This window comes from Bos grunniens, chromosome 18 (assembly GCF_055505025.1).
Source record: "Bos grunniens cultivar Pamir isolate PY7600 chromosome 18, Bosgru_T2T1.0, whole genome shotgun sequence".
NCBI lineage: Eukaryota > Metazoa > Chordata > Mammalia > Artiodactyla > Bovidae > Bos > Bos grunniens.
Genome location: NC_141182.1, coordinates 2,830,708 through 2,856,163, shown reverse-complemented (window position 1 = coordinate 2,856,163; position 25,456 = coordinate 2,830,708). Strand labels below are relative to the sequence as shown.

Sequence of the window (25,456 nt, the reverse complement as noted above, 5' to 3'; positions counted from 1 at the left end):
TGTGACATGTCTTATTTAAAGTGAGAATTAGAAAGATCCAAAGGATCCCATGTATAAAACACTCTTGATCTTGAACTCTTGTCTCATGTAACTAGTTTCAAAGAAAAGATTTGAGGGAGTTTCCTTTAGAGCATTAACCACAAGCATCATGTCTGCTTCCCAGCTGTGTTTCTGTATATGCTATGGGTTAATGAAATCCTAGTTTTTGAAAGCATTTCAGAAAGTCATTCCAATTAAGTTTACGTTGGACCTATCTGGACCTCAATTTCTCAGTCTTGCTGTGATGAAGCCAACTTTCTTATTAGGCTAACTTGGACAATCAGCTATGTGTTTTACGGTATCATAGAAGAATGAGCCAGGTAGAATTTCAGCACAAAGGCTTAGCTTTTGAAGTATCTGTCTTTATGAAACTGGAGTTATATATGTATTTTTTAAAGCTCCTTTGAAATAGGACTTTGGTCAGCATCAAAATGAAAGCGAAGGATCAGTGCTTCTCAGATGTAGTAGGAAAAGTTTGGATAAAGGCTTCTGTTTTCCGTACATTTATCAATCCCTAGGGGAATTGATTGGCAATGGAAAATGGAACACATCTCCTTTCTCCCAGCGTTGTGTGTCATCTACTTACAATACAGTATCTCAGGACGCCCCTTCCTGATAAGACTGACATATCTCTGAGCTTCCCACTGCCGCCTCCTCTGTGTGTGTAGGGCGTCCACAGGGTTCAAAGGCCTCTTCTTCTGACCATCTCTTCAGTGCTGGTAGTTCGCTGTCTGTCAAATACTGCTTTTCTCCTGAGCTCCAGACCCATGTTTCTCATTGCTTGCTACAAGTTTATTCTGAATCCTCTTGACACCACAGTGGTCCAACATTTAATTCATTTTCTCTAAATTCTTCCATTTTACAGTACTGGAGAAATGGAGCCTGGGAAGCTAAGTAGCTTCTCAGAGAGAACTTCTAAACTAAAGCTTCTTTCTAATCCATTTTTCCTACCCGCTTGTCTGTCTCTGGAGAAAGACTATACCACCACTATTTCCTAAGTCATTCATCCCAGCCTCAGTGCTGTCTTCAATTCTTTCCTTTTTTTTTCCTATCCTTCCCCTACTCCCAACTGCCCAGTCCATTCAGTTCAGTTCAGTTCAGTCGCTCAGTCGTATCCGACTCTTTGCAACCCCATGAATCGCAGCACGCCAGGCCTCCCTGTCCATCACCAACTCCCAGAGTTCACTCAGACTCACGTCCATCGAGTCGGTGATGCCATCCAGCCATCTCATCCTCTGTCGTCCCCTTCTCCTCCTCCCCCCAATCCCTCCCAGCATCAGAGCCTTTTCCAATGAGTCAACTCTTTGCATGAGGTGGCCAAAGTACTGGAGTTTCAGCTTTAGCATCATTCCTTCCAAAGAAATCCCAGGGCTGATCTCCTTCAGAATGGACTGGTTGGATCTCCTTGCAGTCCAAGGGACTCTCAAGAGTCTTCTCCAACACCACAGTTCAAAAGCATCAATTCTTCGGCACTCAGCTTTCTTCACAGTCCAACTCTCACATCCATACATGACCACTGGAAAAACCATAGCCTTGACTAGACGGACCTTTGTTGGCAAAGTAATGTCTCTGCTTTTCAATATGCTATCTAGGTTGGTCATAACTTTCCATTAAGTCCTTTTAATTCCACCTTCAGAATGTTCTGAATATTCATTTATATTCTTTCCTTCTCTCTCTTCGTGCCTTCTGTCTATATTTCATCTTCACTGACATTGCCTCTTTTCTGGGTCTTTCTTCATCATCTGTCTTGTAATTGAAATATTTTCTGAAGTCTTTGAATAGCTTGGATTATTATAATTGGTTCCTAAATTTACTTAAGAGACTGCAGTCTCTCTTCCTGTATCCACCCTGGATGCCATTGCTGGAATAAGAGATTTTGGGCAATGGTTCAATTTAGATCCTATCACTTGCTCAAAAATTTGATTATTTTTGCCTACTATTCAGTTCAAATTCTTTAGCCTAATATTAGTGAACAATGGATTTTAGTTCCAGCAAACCACACATTTTTCTGTTACTCTATTTGACAGCCAGAGAAGGGTCCTTCCCTTTGCCCCATATTTTCCTCCATCAGCTTATTCAGACTCCCTGTCTCCACCCCAGGTGCCGTCATCTCTTCCCATCTGTGGGAATCCTGCCCATTTTTCAAGCCCAGCTCTGCCCTCTCACACTCTGTCCTGATGCAGATCCTCTCTGTTTGTACTCCTGTCCCACTAATGGCCCTTTAAATATGTGACCATGAAGTATAGTTATTTTATTCTTCCTTATTCATGCCTTGAAGAGAATAAAACTCTTAAGATCTTTTCTTTGACGTTGAATTTCTGCAGTTCAATACTGGGTAGATGGTACAGATTTAATTTTGTTTCTTAAATCTGAAAATTCATGCCTTTTGAAAGTTCTGAAAATTTCTCAGGCATTGTCTCTTTGAATATTGTCTGTTTGCATTTTATCATCACCGTTTAGAATGCCTATATGTCAGGTCTTTTCATTTTGTCCTCCACATCGCTTCACTTCTCTAGTATTTTTCACCTCGCTGTATCTCTGAGTTGCCTTTTGGCTCTTTCCAGTGTCCCAGTTCTTTACTTTTTCTTCAGCTATGTCTAAGCTGTTTTAACTTGTTCACTGAGTTTCATTTCAATAAGTATGTTTTCTTTTTATTTTTACAATTTTTATTTGATTTGTTTGCAAATCTGCTTGTTTTTTTCTCATAGGATCATGTGGTTTTGAGGTTTTCTTTTATATTCATCATCATTTTATGTGTGCTTCCTTTATAGTTTCTGTCTGATTGTTCTTTTATCAGAAGTTCTTAGAGTTCTAAAGCTGTCTTTATTTCATTTGTTGTCTCTTATAGTGGGTTATGGCCCTTTGTGTTTAGTATTCTTTATCATCTTTACTAAGGTTTTGTCTGTGGCGTGATCTCATATGGCCTAGTGAAATTATATTTCTCTAAAGTAAGATGAATTCTCCACTCGGTGCCCTGGCTTTTTATGTTTTCTTTTTTCGCTTTGAAGTTTCTGGAACACTCAGCTATCATAACTGGAATAATTATGAATCCTAATTATCACAGGCCAGGGTTCCAGTTCTCAGGAGATACTCCCCCCCACCCCCACGTTTTCCCTACTGTCCAAGCAGAGAGAAGCTTTCTTGTTTGCTCTGTAGGCTGTTAGGTGAACTTTTCCTAGTCTGTCCTTTCCCTGAGGATACACAGTTTCTGTTTTATTTGAGACTTTAGTTCTAGCCTTCCACCTTTTACAAGTCCGAGACTAGTCCTGTTATCATGTGGATAGCAAAACCCAGGGCGGAAGTTATTGAAACTCCTTCCCCACCGCATTCAGCTCCTCTAGCCACTGGATCAGCTCATATTCTGCCACTGTGGTTTCAGTTCCTTCCTTGATCCTGGCACCCTGGACGTTTCCCTTTTCTCTCGCCGGGTTTAACTATGCATTTAAAATAATGTTTGGTCTTTTGGTATATTTAAATCTAGTGTTTCTAGGTCTTCATTGGAGAATGTTTAGGTTACATTAAACATTCATCTTGCCTGAACTGGAAGTTCATTGTGAGAAGTCGCTCAGTCGTGTCCGACTCTTTGCGACCCCATGGACTGTAGCCTGTCAGGGTCCTCTGTCCATGGGATTCTCCAGGCAAGAGTACTGGAGTGGGTTGCCATTTCCTTCTCCAGGGGATCTTCCCAACCCAGGGATCGAACTCAGGTCTCCTGCATTGCAGACGGACACTTTACCACCTGAGCCACCAGGGAAGCCCCTCTTTAAGGGCAGATACTATGTATTGCTTTTTTAAAAAATGTTTCCCTGCAGCTAGTACGAAGTTGGTCATTACAATTGGCGAATTTGAAGTTACTCAAAGGAAATACTTCTGACTACACTGAGCATAGGAAGAAATACCCAGTAACCTATTAAAAAAAAAAAGGGGGTGTGGGGAACGGCATCTAGAGGCATTCAGGATGGTGCAGCGTCTGACGTTCCATCGTAGGCTGTCCTACAATACAGCCTCTACAAAACCAGGCCGTCCCGAACCCCTGGTAATAGAATTGTTTACCTTTATACCAAGAAGGTTGGGAAAGCACCAAAATCTGCGTGTGTTGTGTGCCCAGGCTGACTTAGAGGCGTTCGTGCTGTGAGACCAAAAGCTGTCATGAGGTTGTCTAAAACGAAGAAACTTGTCAGCCGAGCCTATGATGGTTCCTTGTGTGCTAAATGTGTCTGCGACAGGATCAAGCGTGCTTTCCTTATTGAAGAGCAGAAGACGTTGTGAAAGTATTGAAAGTACAAGCACAGAGTCAGAAAGCTAAATAAAAAATGAACCATTTTTGAGTAATAAAAAAGAAAATACCCAGTAACCTTTAAAAACACATTTGATGACTTTCTTTCATATCAGAAAGAAACTGATTCTTCTATTCAAACCCTATTGATTTTTACCATTAAAATACTGTATATCTTAAATATCTGTTGTTTTTCTTCCCTCTTTTGAGCTATTTACATTGCTCCCTTTGTTGGTTTTCCTTGTTCTCTTCAGAAACAAAATATCTGGGAATATTTTTTGTTACATTTTCTAAAGCATCCATGAATTTTCCTCATTCTCATATTAGTCTTATTTGTTGCCTTCCCCCGCCCCGCCCCCAGCTCCATCTTAATGTCTGTTTTGAAAATCTTTACCACCAGGTGTTGTGGAGCTTCTTTTTGTCTGTCTGGTGCCTCACCCTCTCAGAAATCTGCAGGACATTTCATAAATGCCGCACTTCATGGGAGGCAAGGAGCCGAATATTCAAAACCATTGATTTCCCAGTGTTCTTTGTAGCTACTTTTCAGTCAGGAACCTGGGCTGCTTGAGTCAGATACCTGCCCAGGATTTTCAGTCCAGCCTAGTGAGGCAGAGGCAGCGAACTCGGAAGATCTTCCCGGGCCCACGTAGGGGCAGCAGCTGTAGTGCGTGTGGGACCCCAGACAGCAGCACCGTCAGTCTAGGTCTGTGGTGTGATTTGGGGGCATTGTTTCCAGCTTCTGAACTTGCTTCTTAAATCCTGGATTTTGATGAGTAACCCAATACCTTTTTTTTTTTTAATTAAACTTTCTATTTTGAGAGATTGTAGATTCACATGCAGTTTGTAAAATAACAGCTTTCTTGAATCCTTGATCCAGCATCCCTCTATTGTAACATCTTACAGTATCACAAATAAAGTGCTACAGATAGTCATGTACAGGTTTTGTGTGGTTGTTAAGTGTGTGTATTTGTGGGGTGTTTTGTTTCGTTTCTGTCGCGCCATGTGTCTTGCTGGCTTTTAGATCCCTGACCAGGGATTAAACCCGGGCTACAGCAGTGCAAGTACTGAGTCCTAACCCCTGAACTGCCAGGGAATTCACATAAGTGTGTTATTTTTGTGTGAACAAGTTTTCTATTGCTACTATAACAGATTACCATAAATGCAGCTACTTACAAAGCACAAATTTATTGACTTACAATTTTGTAGGCTAGAAGCCCAACACCATGGTTTCACCATGCTAAAATCAAAGCGGATCTGTATTCCTAGTGATTGTAGGACTACTAAGGGCTTCATTTTCTTGCTCTCAGCTGTGGGCCTTCCCAGCTTCCAGAGACCACCCACTTTCCTTGACTCGTGGCCCGCTTCTGTTTTCAAAGCCAGCAGCAGCTGGTTGATTCCTTCTCAAGCTAAGAATGTCTGTTCCTCCTTTCATCTCATCTCTAACCTAGCTGGGAAAGGTTCTCTGCCTGTGAGGATTTCTTTGATTATATTGGGCCCACACTGATAATCGAGGATTATCTCCACTGTCTCAAGGACCATACCCTTAATCACATCTGCAGAGTCCCTTTTGCCATGGAACTGTAAGGTAACTAAATCAGATTCCAAGAGGGTAGGGAGTGAATATCAGGGAGAGGGGTCCTTATTCTTCTCAACACATTTAAATTTTCATTTCTCAGAGGTAAATGCTCTGAGAGGGAGTTAATTACTGAGTCATGGTAGTTGAGAGTGAAACTACCATATAGTAGGAGAGTGAAAAAGTTGGTTTAAAGCTCAACATTCAAAAAATGAAGTCATGGCGTCCAGTCCCATCACTTCCTGGCAAATAGATGGGGAAACAATGGAAACAGTGACAGACTTTATTTTCTTATTTCATTGGGAGGACTGATGCTGAAGCTCTAATCATTTAGCCACCTGATGTGAATAACTGACTCATTGGAAAAGACCCTGATTCTGGGAAAGATTGAGGGCAGGAGGAGAAGGGGATGATAGAGGATGAGATGGCTGGATGGCATCACCGACTCAATGGACATGAGTTTGAGTTAACTCCGGGAGTTGGTGATAGACAGGGAGGCCTGGTGCGCTGCAGTCCATGGGGTCACAAAGAACCGGACATGACTGGGCGACGGAACTGAACTGATGGTCGTTGAATGTATACTTTTATAAGAAACTGTCCAACTTTTCCAAAGGGGCTGTGCCATTTTACATTTCCACCAGTAGTGTGTAAGGGATTCAGTTTCTCTGCATTCTTATCAACATTTGGCATGGTCATTATTGTTTATTTTAGCCACTCCAGTAGGTGTGAAGTGATGCTTCATTATGATTTTAATTTATATTTCTCTAATGGCATATAAATACATTTCCCTAAGGTGTTAAATACTTTTTCATGTGCTCTTTTGTCATCTATATATCCTCTGGTGAAATGACTGTTCTTGTCTTTTGCCCATTTTCTAACTGGATTGTTGAACTTCTTACTGCTGAGTTTTAAGAGTTGTCTGTAAATTCTAGATATTTGTCCTTTATCAGATACTAAGTTTGCACATCCTTTCTTCCAATGTATAGCTGTCTTATCCTTTTAAGAAGATTTTCACAGGGCATATGTTTGTGATTTTGATGAAGTCCAATTTATCAGTTTTTCCTTTTATGGATTTTCCTTGAGGTGTCAAGTCTAAGAATGCTTTGCCTAGCCCTAGGCCCCACAGATTTTTCTTTGATTTTTTTTTTTTTTTTAATTTTATGTTTTACATTTAACTTCATGAACTGGTTTTGAGTTATTTTTTGCATGAGGCATGTGATTTAAGTCAAGGATGATTTTTTAAATTTTTGTTTCATTTTATTTATTTTTTTGCCTGTGCCATCCTCTTTGTGGCAACATTTGTTGAAATGGCTATCTTTGAATTACTTTTGCCCTTTTGTCAAAAATTAATTTGGCTTATTTATGTAGTTCTGTTTCTGGGTTCTCTGTTCCATTGACATGTGTCTATCCCACAATCTTGATTACTGATCTATAAAATAAATCTTGAAATCTGATCATCTGATTCCTTCCACTTCATTATTTCATTTCAGAAGTATTTTTTAAAAACTCTAGTTCTTTTGCCTTTCCAAATAAGTTTTGAAATAATTTTGTCAGTGTCTAGAAAAACTCTGGGATTTTGATAGGAATTCCTGTCAAACCTTGTTAAACCTTGTTATGGACTGAATTGTGTTCCTCCCTCCCCTCTTAAAAACTCATATTTTGAAGCTTTAACCCCCAGTGTGACTGTGTTTTGGGATAAGGTATTAAAGTAAATAATGTTAAATGAGGTTATAAGGGTGGGTGCTCATCCCATAGGATCAGTCTCCTTATAAGAAGAGGAAGAGACACCAGACCTCTATCTGCAAATATTAACAGAGAAGGGGTCATGTGAAGACACAGCAAGAAGGTATTTGTTTGCCCACCAGAGAGGTCTTACCTTGATCTTGGATTTCCAGCCTCCAGAACTGTGCTGCTGCTGCTGCTAAGTCACTTCAGTCGTGTCCGACTCTGTGCGACCCCAGAGACGGCAGCCCACCAGGCTCCTCTGTCTCTGGGATTCTCCAGGCAAGAACACTGGAGTGGGTTGCCATTTCCTTCTCCAGTGCATAAAAGTGAAAAGTGAAAGTGAAGTCGCTCAGTTGTGTCCAACTCTTAGCGACCCCATGGGCTACAGCCTACCAGGCTCCTCCGTCCATGGGATTTTCCAGGCAAGAGTACTGGCGTGGGGTGCCATTGCCTTCTCTGTCCAAAACTGTGAGGAAATGCATTTCTGTTATTTAAGCCACTAGTCTATGGTATGCTGCTATGGGGCAGCCCAGGCAGACTGATATAAACCTATAAGTCAGTCCAGAGGGTATTGATATCTTTATTATATTGAGTCTTTCAATCCATGAACTTTGTATGTGTCTCCATTTATTTTTATTAGCATTTTATAATTTTAAACATATAAGTCCTATATATATAATTTGTTAGAGTTATGCCTAATATTTCATTGTCTTTTGAATGATTAAAAATGGCATTGTATTTTTAAATTAATCTTTGTCTTCATTAACATTTTTCTCTTCTACAGTCTATTTTGTCAGATATCAGTATAGCCACTCCAGCTCTCTTTTTTAAAATTGACTTTATTTTATTTTTTTTAATTTGTTTGCATCACACGGGTTGCAGGATCTTAGTTCCCCCAATCAGGGGTTGAACCTGTGCCTTTGGCAGTGAAACTGCAGAGTCCTAACCACTGGACTGCCAGAGTTTCCCTCTTATTGTATTTTTAATTTTAATGTTGACATGTTCATTGCTAGTATATGGAAATATAATTGATTTTTGTGTGTTTTTCTTATACCCTGCAACCTGACTTAACTCACATGTTCTAGCATTTTTAAAAATAGACTCCTTGGGATTTTTGCATAGTTAATCTTGCAAAAGAAAGTGAAGTCACTCAGTCGTGTCCAACTCTTTGCGACCCCGTGGACTGTAGCCTACCAGGCTCTTCTGTCCATGGGATTCTCCAGGCAATACTCCTGGAGTGGATTGCCATTTCCTTCTCCAGGGATCTTCCCAAACCAGGGATCGAACCCAGGTCTCCCCCATTGTAGACAGACACTTTACCGTCTGAGCCACCAGGGAAGCCAGTCTTGCAAGTAGGGGCAATTTTATCCCTTGTTCTGTCTCTCTTCCCTTTTCCTTTTCTTGCCTTAGTGCTCTGGCACAGACACAGCACTGTATTGAATAAGAGAGTGAGAGCAGATATCCTTGCTTTGTTCCCAGTCTTAGGGAGAAACAGTACGTTTCACTATAATGTATAAGCTCTACATGTAAAATATGTACACTGTAATGTAAAAAGCCACAGGCTTTTTGTATTGTAGATGCTTTTAATCAAGTTGAATAAGTACCCCCTCTATTGCTGATTTTTTTCAGGATTTTTATCATAAGTAGGTGTTAAATTTTGTCAGTTGCTTTTTTTGTATAGATTGATATAGTCAAGTGATTTATTTTCCTTTAGCCTGTTAATATGATGGATTATGTTGATTTTTTTTTTGAGCATTGCTGTGATGCAGTTGACATACTGTATAATTCAGCTGTTTAAAGTGTACACATCTGTGGTTTTTAGTACAGTCACAGAGTTTTGCATCTCCCCCACAAGAACTCCTGCACGCATTAGCTGTCACTCCCCATCTCCTCCCACCCCGCCTGTTCCTTTCACTTCAACCGAGGTAGCCACCAGTCTGTTTCTTTCTCTATGGGTTTGCCTATTCTGAACATTTCATATAAATGGAATGGATAATACATGATCTTTTGTCTCTGGCTTTTTCACTTAGCGTGATATTTTTAAGGTTCATTCATACTGTAGCATATTTCATTTCTTTTCGTTGCTGTGTGTGTGCTTGGTCACTCAGTCGTGTCTGACTCTTTGCGACTCCATGGATTGTAGCCCACCAGACTCCTCTGCCATGGGGATTCTGCAGGCCAGAATACTGGAGTGGGTTGCCATGCTCCCCTCCAGGGTATCTTCCCAACCCAGGAATCAAACCCAGGTCTCCTGCATTGCAGGTGGATTCTTTACCGTCTGAGCCACCAGGGAAGCCATGTAATAGTCCGTTGTATGGCTATCCGTTATCAGTTGATGGACATTCAAGTCAGTTTCCACTTCTTGGCTATTATGAATAAGGCTGTAAGTATTTGTATACAAGATTTTCTGTGGACATTGTGTTTTCATTTCTCTTGGAGTGGACGTGAGTGGGGTCATATGGTAACTGTGTTTAACTATTTGAGCAGCTTGCAGACTGTTTTCCAAAGAAACATATCCACAAACGTTCTACTTTTCCTCATCCTCATCAGTACTGTTATTATCCTTCTTTTTGGTCATAACTATCTTTGGGGGTATGAAGTGCCATCTTACTGTAATCTTGATTTGGAATTCCCTGGTGGCTTATGATATTGATCATCTTCATGTGCTTATTAGCCATTTGTATATCTTTTTTGGAGAAGAGTCTATTCACATCTGCTCTTCATTTTTAATTGGGTTGTCTTTTTGTTATTGAGTTGTAAGAGTTCTTTATATATTCTGAATACATGTCCCCTGCAGTAGAAGTGCAGTCTTCACCACAGGACTGCCAGGAAAGTCCCCTGCACCTCTTCTAAATTTATTGACATTAGTTTTATGACCCTGGATGTGGTCTAGCTTGGTATTTGTTCTGTGAATGCTTCAAAGCCTAAATTCCTTTTCTGTGTAAATCAGCCAGAGGCAGTGTCTGTGTCTTTGTCTAGAAACTTTAATACTTGCTTCCCACTGCATCTGTTAATAGCCTTTATTGCAACACTTGCTGTACTGTCCTCTGTCAGTTTACATGTTGGTCTGTGAACTTGAGGATGTAGGTTTTGTGTCTTTTTTTTTTTTCTTTAATACCCATTCTGGTACGTGGAAAATAATTTATAGGCATTTCTTGGATGAATGAATAAATAAATAGATTTTATTAATGATCACCATTTTTTAAAAGTCTTACGTAAACTCAGATCTAAGGAGATTTCATTTTTTTTGCTTATGTGTATTCTCCTATCAGTCTTAATCTTAAAAGCAGAATGTTTTTGGTTCCACAGCTTGTGTTCAGCAAGTGATTGACCCCTGAAACAAACTGTAATGTCTATTTATGTAATTAGAATGACATTTCATTTCAGCTTGATCATGTCGTATTTCAAGCATAGACATGTGGGAAGTTCCTTACTCATTCCACAAGACTTATTTCACAACTCCTGCTATTTCCTTTATTACAGGTTGACTTGTCCTCTTGTTGTAAAAGTGTTGCTTCCATAACAAGACATTTCACAATACACATCCTTGTACAGTGAACAAAAGCTCTGATATGTACCTAGAAGCCTTGTTTTCTAGTCAGGAAGCACATGGTATTCCCTCAGCCTTTCCTGCACTTAACTTTGAGTTTCCTTATGGATAACTGTTTGGTTGTTTTCTCCATTCAGTGTAGGTACTGGGTAGCTCAGACAGGAAAGAATCTGCTTGTAGTGCAGGAGACCCAGGTTCAATCCCTGGGTCAGGAAAATCCCCTGGAAAAGGAAATGGCAACCTATTCCAGTATTCTTGCCTGGGAAATCCCACGGACCGAGGTGCTGACCTACAGTCCAAGGGGTCAGAAAGAGTTGGACACGACTGAGCAACTAACACTTTCACTTTCCCTGGGTTAAAATGTACGTAAAGGATTTTATTGTATACTGTGCACCGTTACTGTTAAAGCGTTCAGGCTGTTGCTGGTGACTGCCATCTAAGTTGTGTGTACAGGGACCCGAGCTATACACTCTGCCACTTGGCATGATACCCTATTTATTGCTCAAGCAATTTGGGGTGACTTCCGCTCTGTTGCTTTGGGGATTTTCTAACAGTTTTTACTGCAAGAAAAAAAAAAAAGAACTGAATGAACTGGGGATGGCCAGTGGGAAAAGACTTCTTGAATGATTTCTCTGACTTTCAGTTAAGAGCACATTTAATGGGTTCATGTTTTTCCTCCTTTGAAACTAAATTGACTAGATTGTACTTGAACACAGGAAGATCTTTCTGTATCTTCTCTCATACTTAGTTTCTTCTCTTCTTTGCCATCTTTTTTTTCTTTTTTTGTGATTTCAGCTAGATGCCTTGTTAATAGCTATATATTGAGAATATGCAAGAAAGGGGTGAGATATAAATAAGGCAAGATTGTAGAGAGATAAGGATATCATTTTAGTTGTGGTTAGAATCCTTTCATCACATTTCAGGTGAACTCAAGTCAAGAATGGTGGAGAGCATTTTAGTGACAATCCCCATATTCTAAGCTTCGTTATTTTCTGAGTCTTCATCTATTCAGAAGATGTATTAACAGCATCAGTTGAGTGCTTTTTGGTTCCCCACAGAATTTGACTTTCTTAACAGAGTATAGGATAGTTATCATAGGAGCCTTAGTGTTCAATTCAGCGCGTTACAACAGTTGTATATATCCAGGTAGCCCCTCCTGAAATGAGGTCTGTGTGGTGTAACTCCGTTTCCCCAGAAAGCTTCCTCATGCCTTTTCTCAGGTGGTTCTCTTCCCCGCTCCCCTCACACCTTCTGCCCCAGGCAACCACTCATTTTTATTACGATATGTTAGTTTTCCTATTCCAAAATTTGATGTGTATCAGTCATATGTTGTGTAACTCTTTTGTTTGTGGCTTTTTTTACTCAGCATGTTTCTTAGACTCACCCATGTTGCTGCTGCTGCTGCTAAGTCGCTTCAGTCATGTCCAACTCTGTGCGACCCCACAGACCGCAGCCCACCAGGCTCCCCTGTCCCTGGAATTCTCCAGGCAAGAACACTGGAGTGGGTTGCCATTTCCTTCTCCATGCATGCAAGTGAAAAGTGAAAGTGAAGTCGCTCAGTCGTGTCCGACTCTTAGCGACCCCATGGACTGCAGCCCACCAGGCTCCTCTGTCCATAGGATTTTCCAGGCAAGAGTACTGGAGTGGGGTGCCACTGCCTTCTCCACCCGTGTTACTGTGTCATATTCATTTATTTCCATTGTATGAGAATATGCCAGTTTATCCATTCTGTTAATGGGCATCTGGGTTATTTCCAAATCTTTTTGAAGACATATGTTTTTATTTCTCTTGGGTAAATAAATACCAGGGAATAGGATTGCTAGGTCATAGGATAGGTGTGTATTTAATGTGAAAAACAGATTGCCAAACAGTTCTCCAAAGTGAGTGCGTTATTTTATATTCTTGCCTGCGTGTGTGAGAGAGTTCCACTTGGTCCATATTCTGGTCCACGTGTGGTTTCGTCAGTCTTTTTTATTTTGGTGGGTGTGGGTTTTCATTTGCATTGCTCTGAAAACTAATAATAATGACATCTTATCATGTGCTTATTGGCCATTTGTATGTCTTTTTTTGTGAAATGTGTCCTCCAGTCTCATTTTTTATCAGTTGTTCATGAGTTTGTTGAATTGTAGGAATTCTTAATATATTCTGGATGTGTGTACTTTGTCAGATATAAATGCTATTACTGAGTATTTCTTTTTTTTTTTAGCTCACAATTATATTTATTTGTTATTTTTGGTTAGACTGGGTTTTTGTTGCTGTGAGTGGGCTTTCTCTAGGTGCAGAGAGTGGGGGCTTTCTCAGGTGCAGACAGTGGGGTCTGCTCTCTAGGTACACACAGTGGGGGCTTTCTCAGGTGCAGACAGTGGGCGCTGCTCTCTAGGTGCACACAGTGGGGGCTTTCTCTAGGTGCAGACAGTGGGGTCTGCTTTCTAGGTGCACACAGTGGGGGCTTTCTCTAGGTGCAGACAGTGGGCGCTGCTCTCTAGGTGTGGACAGTGGGGCTGCTCTCTAGGTGCGGGTCTCAGGCTTCTCTTGGCAGCGGCTCTTCTTGTAAGCACAGGCTCCAGTGCATGAAGGCTTTGGTAGTTGGGGTACATGGGCTTATTTGCTCCACAATTTGTGGAATCTTCTCCAACCAGGGACTGAACCTGTGTCCCTTCATTGGCAGGTGGATTCTTTACCACCTGGACATTATGGTGTGTGGTTTGTTCTTTTTTTATTCATTTATTTATTTTTGGTTGTGCTGGGTCTTTGCTTTACGAGGGCTTTTTCTCTAGCTGTGGAGAGTGGGGGCTTCTCTCTAGTTGTGGCGTGTGGGTTTCTCATTGTGGTGGCTTCTCTTGTTGCAGAGCACAGGCTTTTGAGCTTGCAGGCTTCATTAGTGCTTGGGCTCAATAACTGTGGCGTACAGGCTTAGTTACCCACAGCGTGTGGGATCTTCCTGGGCCAGAGACTGAACCCGTGCATGTCCCCTGGATTGGCAGGCAGATTCTTAACCACTGAACCACCAGAAGTCCTATGGTATGTTCTGATGAGCAGAAATTTTAAATTTTGTTCAAGTTCAGTTTATCTTTTTTTTTTAATGGTTAGTGCTTTTTGTTTCCTAAGAAGTTTCCCTATCCTAAGGTTGAGATGGTTTCTCTTTTCTTTCCCTCATTGTTCTGGTGTGTGCTTAGGTTTTTTTATCTGTCTTGATTATTTTTATATTTAAACAGTCACTTTTTTAAGAATCATGAAAGTAAAAACAATTTAAACTGTTGCTTAAAAAGTTCAAACAGTGCAGAAAGCTATAGAAAACAAAATGAAAGTTAATAATTCTATGTTTCTTTTTCTAGACCTCCTCTGTTCAGTGCAGTCCTCATTAAGCATATTTGATGCTTAACATTTAATGCTGAGCATTAAAATGTGACTACTTTAAATTGAGATGTGTTGTAAGTATAAAATATACACTAAATTTTGAACAGTTAGGGGAAAAAAAGCAAACTAGCTCAGTTTTTGTATCCATTTCATTATTGAAGTGGTAACATTTTTAATATATTGGGTTAAATACAATAATTAAAATTCATTTCACCTTTACATTCTTTAATATGGATACTATAAAGTTTTAAATTATATTTGTGACTCTTATTTGTGGTTTCCATTATATTTCAATTGAACAGCTCTGTTCTAGACCTTTTCCTAAGCATTTAGTAATCTTTATATACTTATCTGTGCTTGGGATTTTTTTTCACATGTAACAGTTAGTTTTAGTTACATGAAGTCATCCAAGCCTGTTTTCCTGAAATTTGTCATTTTTGCTTAAAAATACAAAAATATACACACTAACACATATTGTGTTGTGCATATAGATTATTTGATATTTTTCTTAGTGGCTGCATAGTGTTCTGTTTTGAATGTTCTATAATTTATAAAACCATTTCCCTATAGAGACATTTAGTTTATTTACTGTTTTGCTTTCTGATAAACAGTGTGTTTTTAGAGGCTTCTTCATATTTAGAAATCTGATAAAAACAGTTTTCTTCTCAAGTAGAAGTGGTTATTATAGCCAGAATGGGTGAATTGTGTAGAGGAAGTCAAGGTTCCCTTGTCAAGGACGAAATGGCTTCATAACTCTAATCAAAACAGTCTTAGGAGGAGCAGACCCTTTAAATATAGTGTATTTTTCCTGCTGGAGTTCCAACTGCCTCTCTTTTGTTCATGATCAGTTGTTACACATGATCAGTTACACAGCAAGTTTAGGCTGACAGAGGGTCACAGACGAAAAGAAGCCAGTATTCTGTGCCTGAGCTTAAGGGAATTTTTAATGCTCCCTGTGTAAAAGTTCTTTTGAAAAGCTCTCCTCTTTCTAATTATTTTCCTTTTTCTATAAGCAAAACATCTTTCCTAATAGTTCTAAAATCTAAAATTTATAGTAAATGGCTAGGCTTCCTTAGTGGCTCAGTGGTAAAGTTAGAGACCCAGGTTCCAATGCAAGACACCCGGGTTTGATCCTGGGTTGGGACGATCCCCTGGAATAGGGAATGGCAACCCACTCCAGTATACTTGCCTGGAGAGTCCTATGGACAGAGGAGCCTGGCGGGCTACAGTCCATGGGGTCGCAGAGGGTTGGGCATGACTGAGCGACTAAGCATGCACGCATAGTATATGGCCAGTCGTTTTGTAGTAAGAAAGTCTGTAAGAGAACTCACCTGTAAGCATTAGCAAGAGTGAGTGAGGTGAGATTATTTACATATACTTTGGTCAGTTTAACATCTGTTTGTGAGTGTTGAAATGGGCCAGCATGTTATTTCCATGATTGTGGCCTGGGAAATGTACATCTTTTTCAATCAGCATATGTAACTGATAAATCCAGCCCTTGAAGTAGCTTTTAGAGGGAAGTGGACAGATGGGAGCAGCTGCTCCAGCAGAGGTGTGTTGGGTGGCTCCTCACCGCTCTATCTCCAGGCCAGAATTGTTTTGGTTCCTGAACTGGGAATTGAGTCTATGATCTGACTCCTGGCCTGGGAATTCCTTTGAAACAACAGGGTCATGAACTTTATCTCAAGGTTGATAAAGTTAATTTCCTTTTTCAGGTATCAGTTTGCCTTTAGAACTTTGTAGCTAAAATGTTCCCTTGCTAACACTTTTATTTACTCCTTCCCTTACACATGTTCTGGCTTATTTAGGATTCACACAGGCTTTCGAAGAGTGCGTGTGTATGTGTTCTTTTAAATTTGTGGGTTACAGAGGTGCAGGAAGAAAAGTTAGCACTTTCTTATGTTAAAATGCAATGATTTTTTTTTTGCCCCCGTGAAAGAAAACCTGGAAAGAAAAGTTGGATGAACTTTGCAAGCAGTTTAAGAAGTAGAATGATTTCCAAACCTTAAACCCTGGATTGAGGCACAAGTAGAGTACTTCTGTTAGGTTTTCTGTTGACTCTTTCATGAAGAAGAAATTTGTTGCTCTGAACCTGGTCTGAGTCTTTTCAATTTCCAGTTTTGATTGGATACTGGAACCATTTTGTGGGCAAGTGTATATTGCTTCCTTAGAGAACTGGAAAGTTCCACTGATCTGGATCCTTTGGCAGTCAGTTGACACTTTGTCGAGACTAGTGAGCACTCCTGGGTCCAGTCTTGAACTTGCGGGTGTGCCCCCGCCCCAGTATTGAGTTATTTGTGAACAGACATAAAAAACATATACATCTTTCTATTTATAATAGAGGGAAGAAAACACTGTCATGAATATTACTGCTGGCTCCTTCTTTGGAACTGTGTGCACACACATGTGCATGTGTGTGTGTGTGTGTTTAGTCACGCAGTCGTGTCCGACTCTGCGACCCCATAGCTTGCCAGGCTTCTTTGTCCATGGGGATTCTCCAGTGAAGAATACTGGAGTGGGTTGCCATGCCCTCCTCCAGGGGATCTTCCAAACCCAGATATCAAATCCAGGTGTCCCACATTACAGGCAGATTCTCTACCATCTGAGCCACCTGGGAAGCCCAAGAATACTGAGTGGGTAGTCTGTCCCTTTTCCAGGGGAACTTCCCTACCCAGGAATCGAACTGGGGTCTCCTGCATTGCAGGCAGCTTCTTTACCAGCAGAGCTACTAGGGAAGCCCTCTTTGGGAGTAGGTAAAGTATTATCATGGCCTTTTGACTTGGGTAGATCTGCCATGAAAATGCAGTTTTCAACTTGAGTTGTAGCCACTCCATGCCACAGGGACTGGTGCTTGTGTGCAGGCAAAGCTCTGTATTTAACTGGGCTCTCTCAGCTGGGTCCATTTTTCTGGTGATTGACTCCATTCCAGTTTTCTACCTGGTTTTGGTTGCTCTTTAGTGCCTTTTTAAACACTTGTTTTTCCAGTTTTATCCAGAGTTGATCATTGTTATCTGATTGTGGGAGGGTTAGTCCATAAAATGTACTCCACCATTACTGCATTATTCGATTTTAAAAATAGTTTCTCTCATTACTGTCCCACCACAAGTATATGTTTAACTTTGCCACTCAGCTTCAGCTAGCATATATATATAATTACTTTCTTAAAACTTTTAATGGGCTTTGAGTAATTCCACCTACTAATACATTAAACGTTTAAGGTGCTGTAGGAAGACAACTAGCCAGTCACCATGGTGAAATTTGTGATGTGTTGAAGGCCAGATAATCCAGAGCATATTGTAGCTGCAGATAAGTAACTTGGTTTCCATCTTGTTGCCAGTCTACTCAAAGCATACTGTAAAACCTTTACCAAAATAATGCAGTAGATGGACCAGGGTTTAGTAGGATTAAAAATGAACAATTGACATACGTTTTTAAAGAAATTTATTTTGACTGCACGCAGCCTTCATTGCAGTGCACGCGGGTCTCGCTTGTTGTGATGTGCGGGCCTCCCCTTGCGGCGGGCTGGCGTCTAGTTGCGGCGTGTGGGCTTAGTTTTCCCACAGCGTGTGGGATCTTTGTTCCCCGACCAGGGCTCAAACCCGCATCCCCTTCAGTGGAAGGCAGATTCTTGGTCACTGGACCACCAGGGAAGTCCTGATGTACATTTATAAATGCCTAGATTAGTGGTTCTCAAACTGTTTAGTCTTAGGACTTCTTTACATGCATACAAATTACTGAAAACCCCAAAGAGCTTTTGATATCTGTTCCTGTATTAGAAATTAAAGCTAAGAAATTATTCAGGTAGTAATAAACTCGTTGGAAGTGAAAGTGTCAGTTGTTAAGTCATGTCCAGCTCTTGTGACCCCATGGACTGTCAACTTCCAGGTTCCTCTGTCCACGGAATTCTGTAGGCAAGAGTACTGGAGTGGGTAGCCATTCCCTTCTCCAGAATAAACTCATTACATGTTAGTAAAAGTAGAATTTTTATGAAAAATAAATATATTTTCCAAAACAAAAAAAAAAAATTCAGAGGAATGGCCTTGTCTTACATTTTAGTTTAGTATTATCTCTAGAAAGATACTCAAGCAACTAATAACAGTATTTGTCTCAGAGGAGCCAGAATTTGGTAACTAGAAGATAGGAGAGGGAAGGAAGGCATATTTTCAATTTGAATTTTGTGCCTTATACATTAATTACCATTTAAAAAATGTAAATGATTTAATAAAGCCCTTATCTTTTCTTCTGGCAGAAAGGTGCTTAAAGTAATAGATTTTCAAAAATTATTTTATTTTAGATACTTATATTTAGAGGGGAGAAGAACCTCAGGAGACACCTCCTCAATCTAAATTCAGTTCCCACTGTCTTTCTCTTATAGTCCCTGATTCTTTTCTTTTGTAACACTTACCTCAACTTGTAAGTACATAGATTTTGTTGTCTATTTTATTTTTTCACCTTTCTTCTCCCTCACTAGATGGTTAACTCCCTGAGGGCATGAATCAAATCTATTCACTCTTCTCAGTCTAGTACTTGGTTCATAATGGTTTGTCAGCGAACATTTATTAAACAAATGAATGAGGATCTATGGGAAACTCACATCAGTTTCCTATTTGTCAGTGCTGAGCAGTTCTGGCCAGTTGCTGGAATACAAATATCCTGCCCAAACACCATTTCTTTATGGGTAAAAAGCTTCCTGTATTTGTTCAGGCTCCCTGTAGGTTGTGTATTAGATGAGCAATAAATATTTAGTAAGCAATTCGGAAGGTGAGCGTCACAAGAGGAGGCCGCAGAATGGGTTTGTGCTCATACTTTCATGCATGAAGCCATTTTGCTATTTTAAAGATTTCCTTCTCCATCTCATTCTTTGATTTATGTTTTTCTCTAAATAAAATAAACATTAGGGGGGAAAAAAAGGCCAAATCTGACTCTAATGCTAAAGTAAAGAGCATTACACCAAACATTTCTTTGTTCCTGGATGAAGATGGCCAAACGTCTCATCTGTTTCCCTGCGGTGGTTCTTTTAGTGTTCTCAGCTCATTCACCGCTGGGTCGTCAGAGGCAAGCAGGTGGATTTCAAAGCCAACACTTTGCTCGTGAGCCCCTCCATTGCCGTAAGATCTGCCCCTGCCGTAGTAACAAGAGCTGATGCTCTTGCTGTAGCCACTGAGGTCCACTCCTTTGCCTCAGGTTCCGTGTAATCTCACTATTTCTAAAAAGCTTTATTCTCTCTTCTATACAAAACAACCCTGTGGAGCAGAAGATTTATAGTTATTAGTAGAAGAGCACACGGTGAACTGTATTTTCATAGTAAAGTCATTCTTTTCCCATCCGTGAACAGATCTTTCACTTAGGTTTGCTTAGTAAGTGTAGGAATGAAGAGCAGAGTGTATGCTTCTGGAAGGTACCTCAGCTCATAGCTTGTGCTGGAGATCATGCCACAGTTTTTTTGGAGCTATGGTGAGTGTATTTTATAAACCAAAAATCAGCACACCTGCTGTAACAAAATTTTTTTCATTTGTAGTTTTATTTACCAGAAAAGTCATACAGTGGTATTAAAAAATAAGTCAACATCATGGCTGGTCCTAAAGGGATTATGCTATGTGGAATAAGCTTTGTGGGTTTTTTCCCCTAAATAAATGCCTTTGCCAAAATTTTTGAAAATAATAATAATAAGGATGTCCTCCCTGGTGGTCCAGTGGCTGAGACTCCATGCTCCCAATGCATAGGGCCCAGGTTTGATTCCTTGTTGGCAAACTAGATCCCACATGCTGCAAATAAGATTCCATATGCCACAACTGAGACCCTGTGCAGTGAATAAAGAAAGAAAATTTAAAAATAGTAAGTCAAATATAGTTATACATTAAGGAGTAGAGTAAAAAAGTTGGGCTTGTCCAAGAATATCCAGGACATAAAGATGCTTTTCCTAGAAGGAAGGCAGGAGGTTGACTCTTTAAAAAATTGGAAAGCTGTGTTTTGATTTCCACTTTATTGATCTTTCAGCACAGTTGGCATCAGCATTCCTAGAACTGTAGCCTGGCCCCACCTCTCTACCCAGAGTAGGATGCTGCACCACAGACTACACAAAGCCATCATAGATTTCTATTTTTGCTGCAAAGGACATTTTTTACTTAAAGCCTGTAGGTCAGACAGGTAAAAACAGGAGAATATAATGGTGTCCCAGGACTGTCCCATTTGGCCGTCATCACCTAATTTGTATAGATCATACACTCTAGGAAATAGCAAGTGTCTGATGGTGGCAAAAGGACCTCTGGGAAAAAACAGCTTCATTGACTACCTGGATTTTTCTGAGTTTCTTCATCTTATACAAGTAACTTCCTGTAGTTATGGGAATTGGTCAAGACAAGCTCTTTTGCTTGTTTTTCTTAGACGTCACTCCAATCCGTGCCATAGCTGCACATTGCAGAATAGTAGAAGGAAAAGAACAAAAAAATAACAAAAGTTCTGAAAACAAATTCAAGGAAACCAGAGGAACCAAAGAGGAAACTGACATGAGAAATTCAGAAAGAGCCCGGCCTAGTTGAAAACATGCCCGTGCGTGCGTTCAGAGGTTTTTTTCCGTGGTATATTTATGGAGGCTACAGGTGCCCTGGGAGTTCTATTGTGTATTGTAAATGTTTCATTCTCTGAACTTCTCTAGTCCTTATCCCTTTCTAAGTTTTTGTAATATCTGACTGAACATTGTTTTGAGATGGAATTTTTAGTTCCTGCTGTACCTCTTCTTGTCCCAAAGTAACAAACTCTTAATAGCAATATCACTCTGGGAGGCATTTATGGGGACCTGAATCTGTGACTGTAGCCCAGAATTTCACCTGTGAAAGTTCTCATTACTGGGTAGTGGTTGGTATTGTCATTGTGCTCAGGACCATGTATGTTTACATGTTGAGGTCATGAGCCCCACCAGTGGGAACCCAGCTTACTTGGTTTACTTACCTCTGTATCAGCAGCACCCAGAAGAATTTATGTTAGAAACAGGCACTTAATAAATATTTGTTGAATTAATGCGTGATTTTAGGAAGGAGATTGGGGAAGGAGTGTTTTGAAAGAACAGCCCAAAATGCATCTTAACACTGAAGAAGTTGAACATTCCCCTCCACATCTCCTTATGCACACGTGTAGATGTTTCTCCTGGTCTGTTTTGGGAAGTGTTTTTAACCATGACCCCATAGGAAGAAATATAATAAGACAAAATGCACTATTTGTGTGTAATGAGGTAAAAATATAACATTTTATTCCATATACTTTTATTAAAATAAAATACTGATTGTACCCACTAAATTGACTCAAGATCCATTAGATTAAAACCAACAGTTTGAAAACTGCTCTAAGAATGACTGGGTCTAGAATGTGTTTAAATGTTAACCTAAGAAGATAATGTCAGTTTGTTTTTGAAGTGGTTGAATCAGTCTAGCAGAAAATGAGAGTTCCTATTGCTCCAGTCCTTGGCATTGGCAGACTTCAGTATTGCGATTTTCGTGGGTGTGAAACGGTATGTAACGGTATGTAACGGTAATAGTAAACACTATTAAGATGCAACTTTTCCTATAGCTTCAATTTGCATTTCCCTATTACTGATTCAGTTACCTAGTGGGGAGACAGTTGTTTACTATTAGAGTGCACTTTGATGTTTTTACCTAAAGATAAAGTATGTCTTAACTGTTCTTGGATCTTGAGGTTTTGAAAATCTAAGGAAAATTGTGGACCTGCCTCCTAGAAAAATTACAAATATACTGAGAATTCTTGACCAGTGTAGGACCTTCAGAGAAAGAACTAGCTGGTGAAGAGTTCCCACGGACTCCCAAAAAGAGAGACGGTTAATTCTCTGTTCCACTAAGTCAGGTACTGTGCTGGGTGGAGGCCTCCTCCTCCATACCAGCACCACTGCCCTTCCTGAAGCTTTCTGGAAAAGTGTGATAGGGCCCACAGCTTTGCTCTGGTGGCAGAATTGGTTGGTGTCTATCATGGGGCACCAGTATACATGACATCACGTGTATAGACAGTGTGCTAAAGACAAGTGAAAGAGCAGAGGCTGAAACTGAACCTAACTGAAAAAAGTTGAAACTGAAAGCAACTAATAAAAGACTCTGAGAATATCCAGAAGAGAGTGGCTGGGTGCATGTTTTTTCCTACATGAGATGATAGATTGAACTAATTTTATTTAAATCTAAATAGGATAGTCTAGTAGTCTTGAGGCCCTGATGGGCTTTGGTAACTGATATGAGTTACATGGACCCCAGTTACACACAACATTATTTGTATTATGATACAGTTAACAAGTAGGTATAATTCTACATGGGTAAATTCATCTCAAGGGGGAAAGGGTTTATGCTTTCTTTGATCTGCCAGTACCATAGATTTCTTTTTTTCTGCTCTGTTTTCCCTACGGCTTTTCTTACTCATCTAAGGCCAGGATTTAGAATTTATCCCATTACTTTGGCTCCAAGGAACTTTATTCACTACCCAGCCATGTGATTCAGCACCCATTCAGTGGTTGACTAATTAGATACATCATTCTCTTTAGAGTCACCTCCAGCCTTCCCTGACTTCTTCTCCAAAGTCACCACATCTGTGAAATAAAGCTGTTTTGTGGTATAAGGACCCTTGTATTTACTTTCAGAAGGAACATCCTTCCAGAAGTCATTTTTTATTTGATTTGGTAAGAAGTATGTGTGGGTACGTTACAAGACAGGTATTCCAAGCTCTATGGGGAGACCAGCATTTAAAAAGATAGAAAGTATGCAAGATACAACCAAGTAGAAAACTAGTTGTCTCTAGTGGATCATTTTCAGCTTTCGTTGGAGTGTATCCATTAGCAGTGCAAATGTGGGGTTGGATAGCACAATAAACAAACACTGAAAACTTGAGATTGTATTTATGAAACTCTGGCCCTCAGAGAAATTGACCATGGTCAAGGAGACCATGAAGCACATCCCTATTGGATCACAGGTAGTTATTCTTTTATTCTGAATTCAAAACCAGTTACTTCTAACGGTCCTGAATATGTCTCCAAAATGTGCTCAGGGTTGGTATCCCTGGAGAAAAGATAGGAGAATCTGATAGGAGGTGAGCCACTTGCCTTTGTATAATATGGAGGTGCTGATGGTCAGGGAAACTCCTAAATGGTGGCAAAGGCATGTTAAAAAAAAACAAAAACAAAAACAAAACTGGCTTCATGGTTTGGCAAACACAAGGTATGAAATTTGATGGTTTTGTTGTATTTTTTTTTTTTTGCTAAGAGTTGGGGAGTAGGTAGGCAGAATTAAATGCACAGACTGACTAAAACTTCAACACACTTGATTCACTTCATAGCATATCAGCCTCTGCTGCTGCTGCTGCTGCTGCTGAGTCACTTCAGTCGTGTCTGACTCTGTGCGACCCCATAGACGGCAGCCCAGCAGGCCCCCCCGTCCCTGGGATTCTCCAGGCAGGAACACTGGAGTGGGTTGCCATTTCCTTCTCGAATGTATGAAAGTAAAAAGTGAAACTGAAGTCACTCATTCGTGTCCGACTCTTAGCGACCCCGTGGACTGCAGCCCACCAGGCTCCTCCATCCATGAGATTTTCCAGGCAAGAGTACTGGAGTGGGTGCCATTGCCGTCTTTGATCAGCCTCTGCAGAGCTTAACTATTTTGGAGCTGGTGGTGTGAATTATTCTCTGTTAATAAGAGTCTGGCTTTTTTCCCCACATTGGAGAAAAGAAGCTTGTGTACATTTTACCCACCTTGGCAGTCCTCAGACTTTTTGTTTTCAGGACCTCTTAGCACTCTTCAAAATTGTTGAGTTGGTTTATAATTGCCATTTATAGTGTAAAAAGTTAAAACTGAGAACAACTTAAAATATTTATTAATTCATTTTCAAATAACAATAATGAACTTTGATACATGTTAACATAATATAAATAACTATATTTACCAAAAAAAATTGGAGTCGTGCTGTGATTTTCTGTCTTTAACATCTGGTTTAATAGGAGAGCAACTTCCTAGGTGACGCAGTGAAAAAGAACCCGCCTGCCAATGCAGGAAATGCCAGAGACACAGGTTTGATCACGAGGTCGGGAAGATCCCCTGGAGAAGGAACTGGCAGCACACTCCAGTATTCTTGCCTGGGAAGTCCCATGGACAGAGGAGCCTGGCGGGCCACAGTCCGTGGGGTTGCAACAAGCTGGACACAACTAAGCACACATGCGCATCTTAACAGAAGATAACTGGACTCTCAGATCTGCTGCTCCATTCAGGCTGTTTTAAAATATGTTACTTTGGCTGGTCTTATACCGATACATAGTTGGTAAAGGAAGGAGTATTTTTTTCTATTTTTTTTTCTTATTTTTCTTATTAAGGAAGGAGTATTTTAATAGCTATTTAGATCATTTTGGATATTGTTCTATGGTACTACACAAAAATATGACTGATAGTTTTTTTTTTTCCTATAAGAAAGCATTACAACTTTTTTTTGTCATAGCAAAACTGAAAAGAATCTAAATACCCAGTAACCCAGTAATGTAACTAATGAAATATAGTATATCCACACAGTGGACTATAATGTAGCTGTTAAACCCTAAGATCAGTATGTACTTACTGGGAAAGCCTCTGAAGTACATTATTTAAAAAAAAAAATACAGGAGACTAGAAATAGCAGTTCAGTGAGAGGGTGAGCCAGCAGGAGCCTAGCTTCTTGGCCTCAAAGTCCAGGCCTGCTGCTTCTAGTTATAGAACACTGGAAAGCATCTTACATTTCTCTGGGCCTCTCCTACTATCCTTTGCTTTGGGTGAACTCTCTAGGTGACCCTTATATTTCTGAAACTTTTAGTTCTAAATAATGGTCTCAATCCAGCAAAAATATCCAGGGTTCCCACATCCCCAGTACCCACAACAAAAGAGAGAAAAAGTTCTTTTGCCTTCGATAACTAGGAAGTCACTGGGGA

At 40.2% G+C, this 25,456-nt stretch overlaps 1 protein-coding gene and 1 pseudogene across 2 annotated transcripts in view; both read left to right on the top strand.

Moving 5' to 3' along the window:
* The window catches only part of LOC147352931 (heterochromatin-stabilizing protein CFDP1), a 107,219-nt gene that overhangs the window by 31,647 nt on the left and 50,116 nt on the right, over nt 1-25,456 (top strand). Inside the window, exon 6 of one of the 2 annotated variants that reach the window (XM_086349923.1) lies at nt 24,503-24,934. The exons of the other annotated variant lie outside the window; for it this stretch is intronic. Coding sequence (XP_086206049.1) covers nt 24,503-24,518 — 16 coding nt within the window. The 3' untranslated portion in view covers nt 24,519-24,934. Of the gene's footprint in view, nt 1-24,502; nt 24,935-25,456 lie in introns of those variants that run through there. 2 annotated transcript variants of the gene reach the window in all.
* On the top strand, nt 3,858-4,383 carry LOC147352932 (large ribosomal subunit protein eL34 pseudogene; annotated as a pseudogene).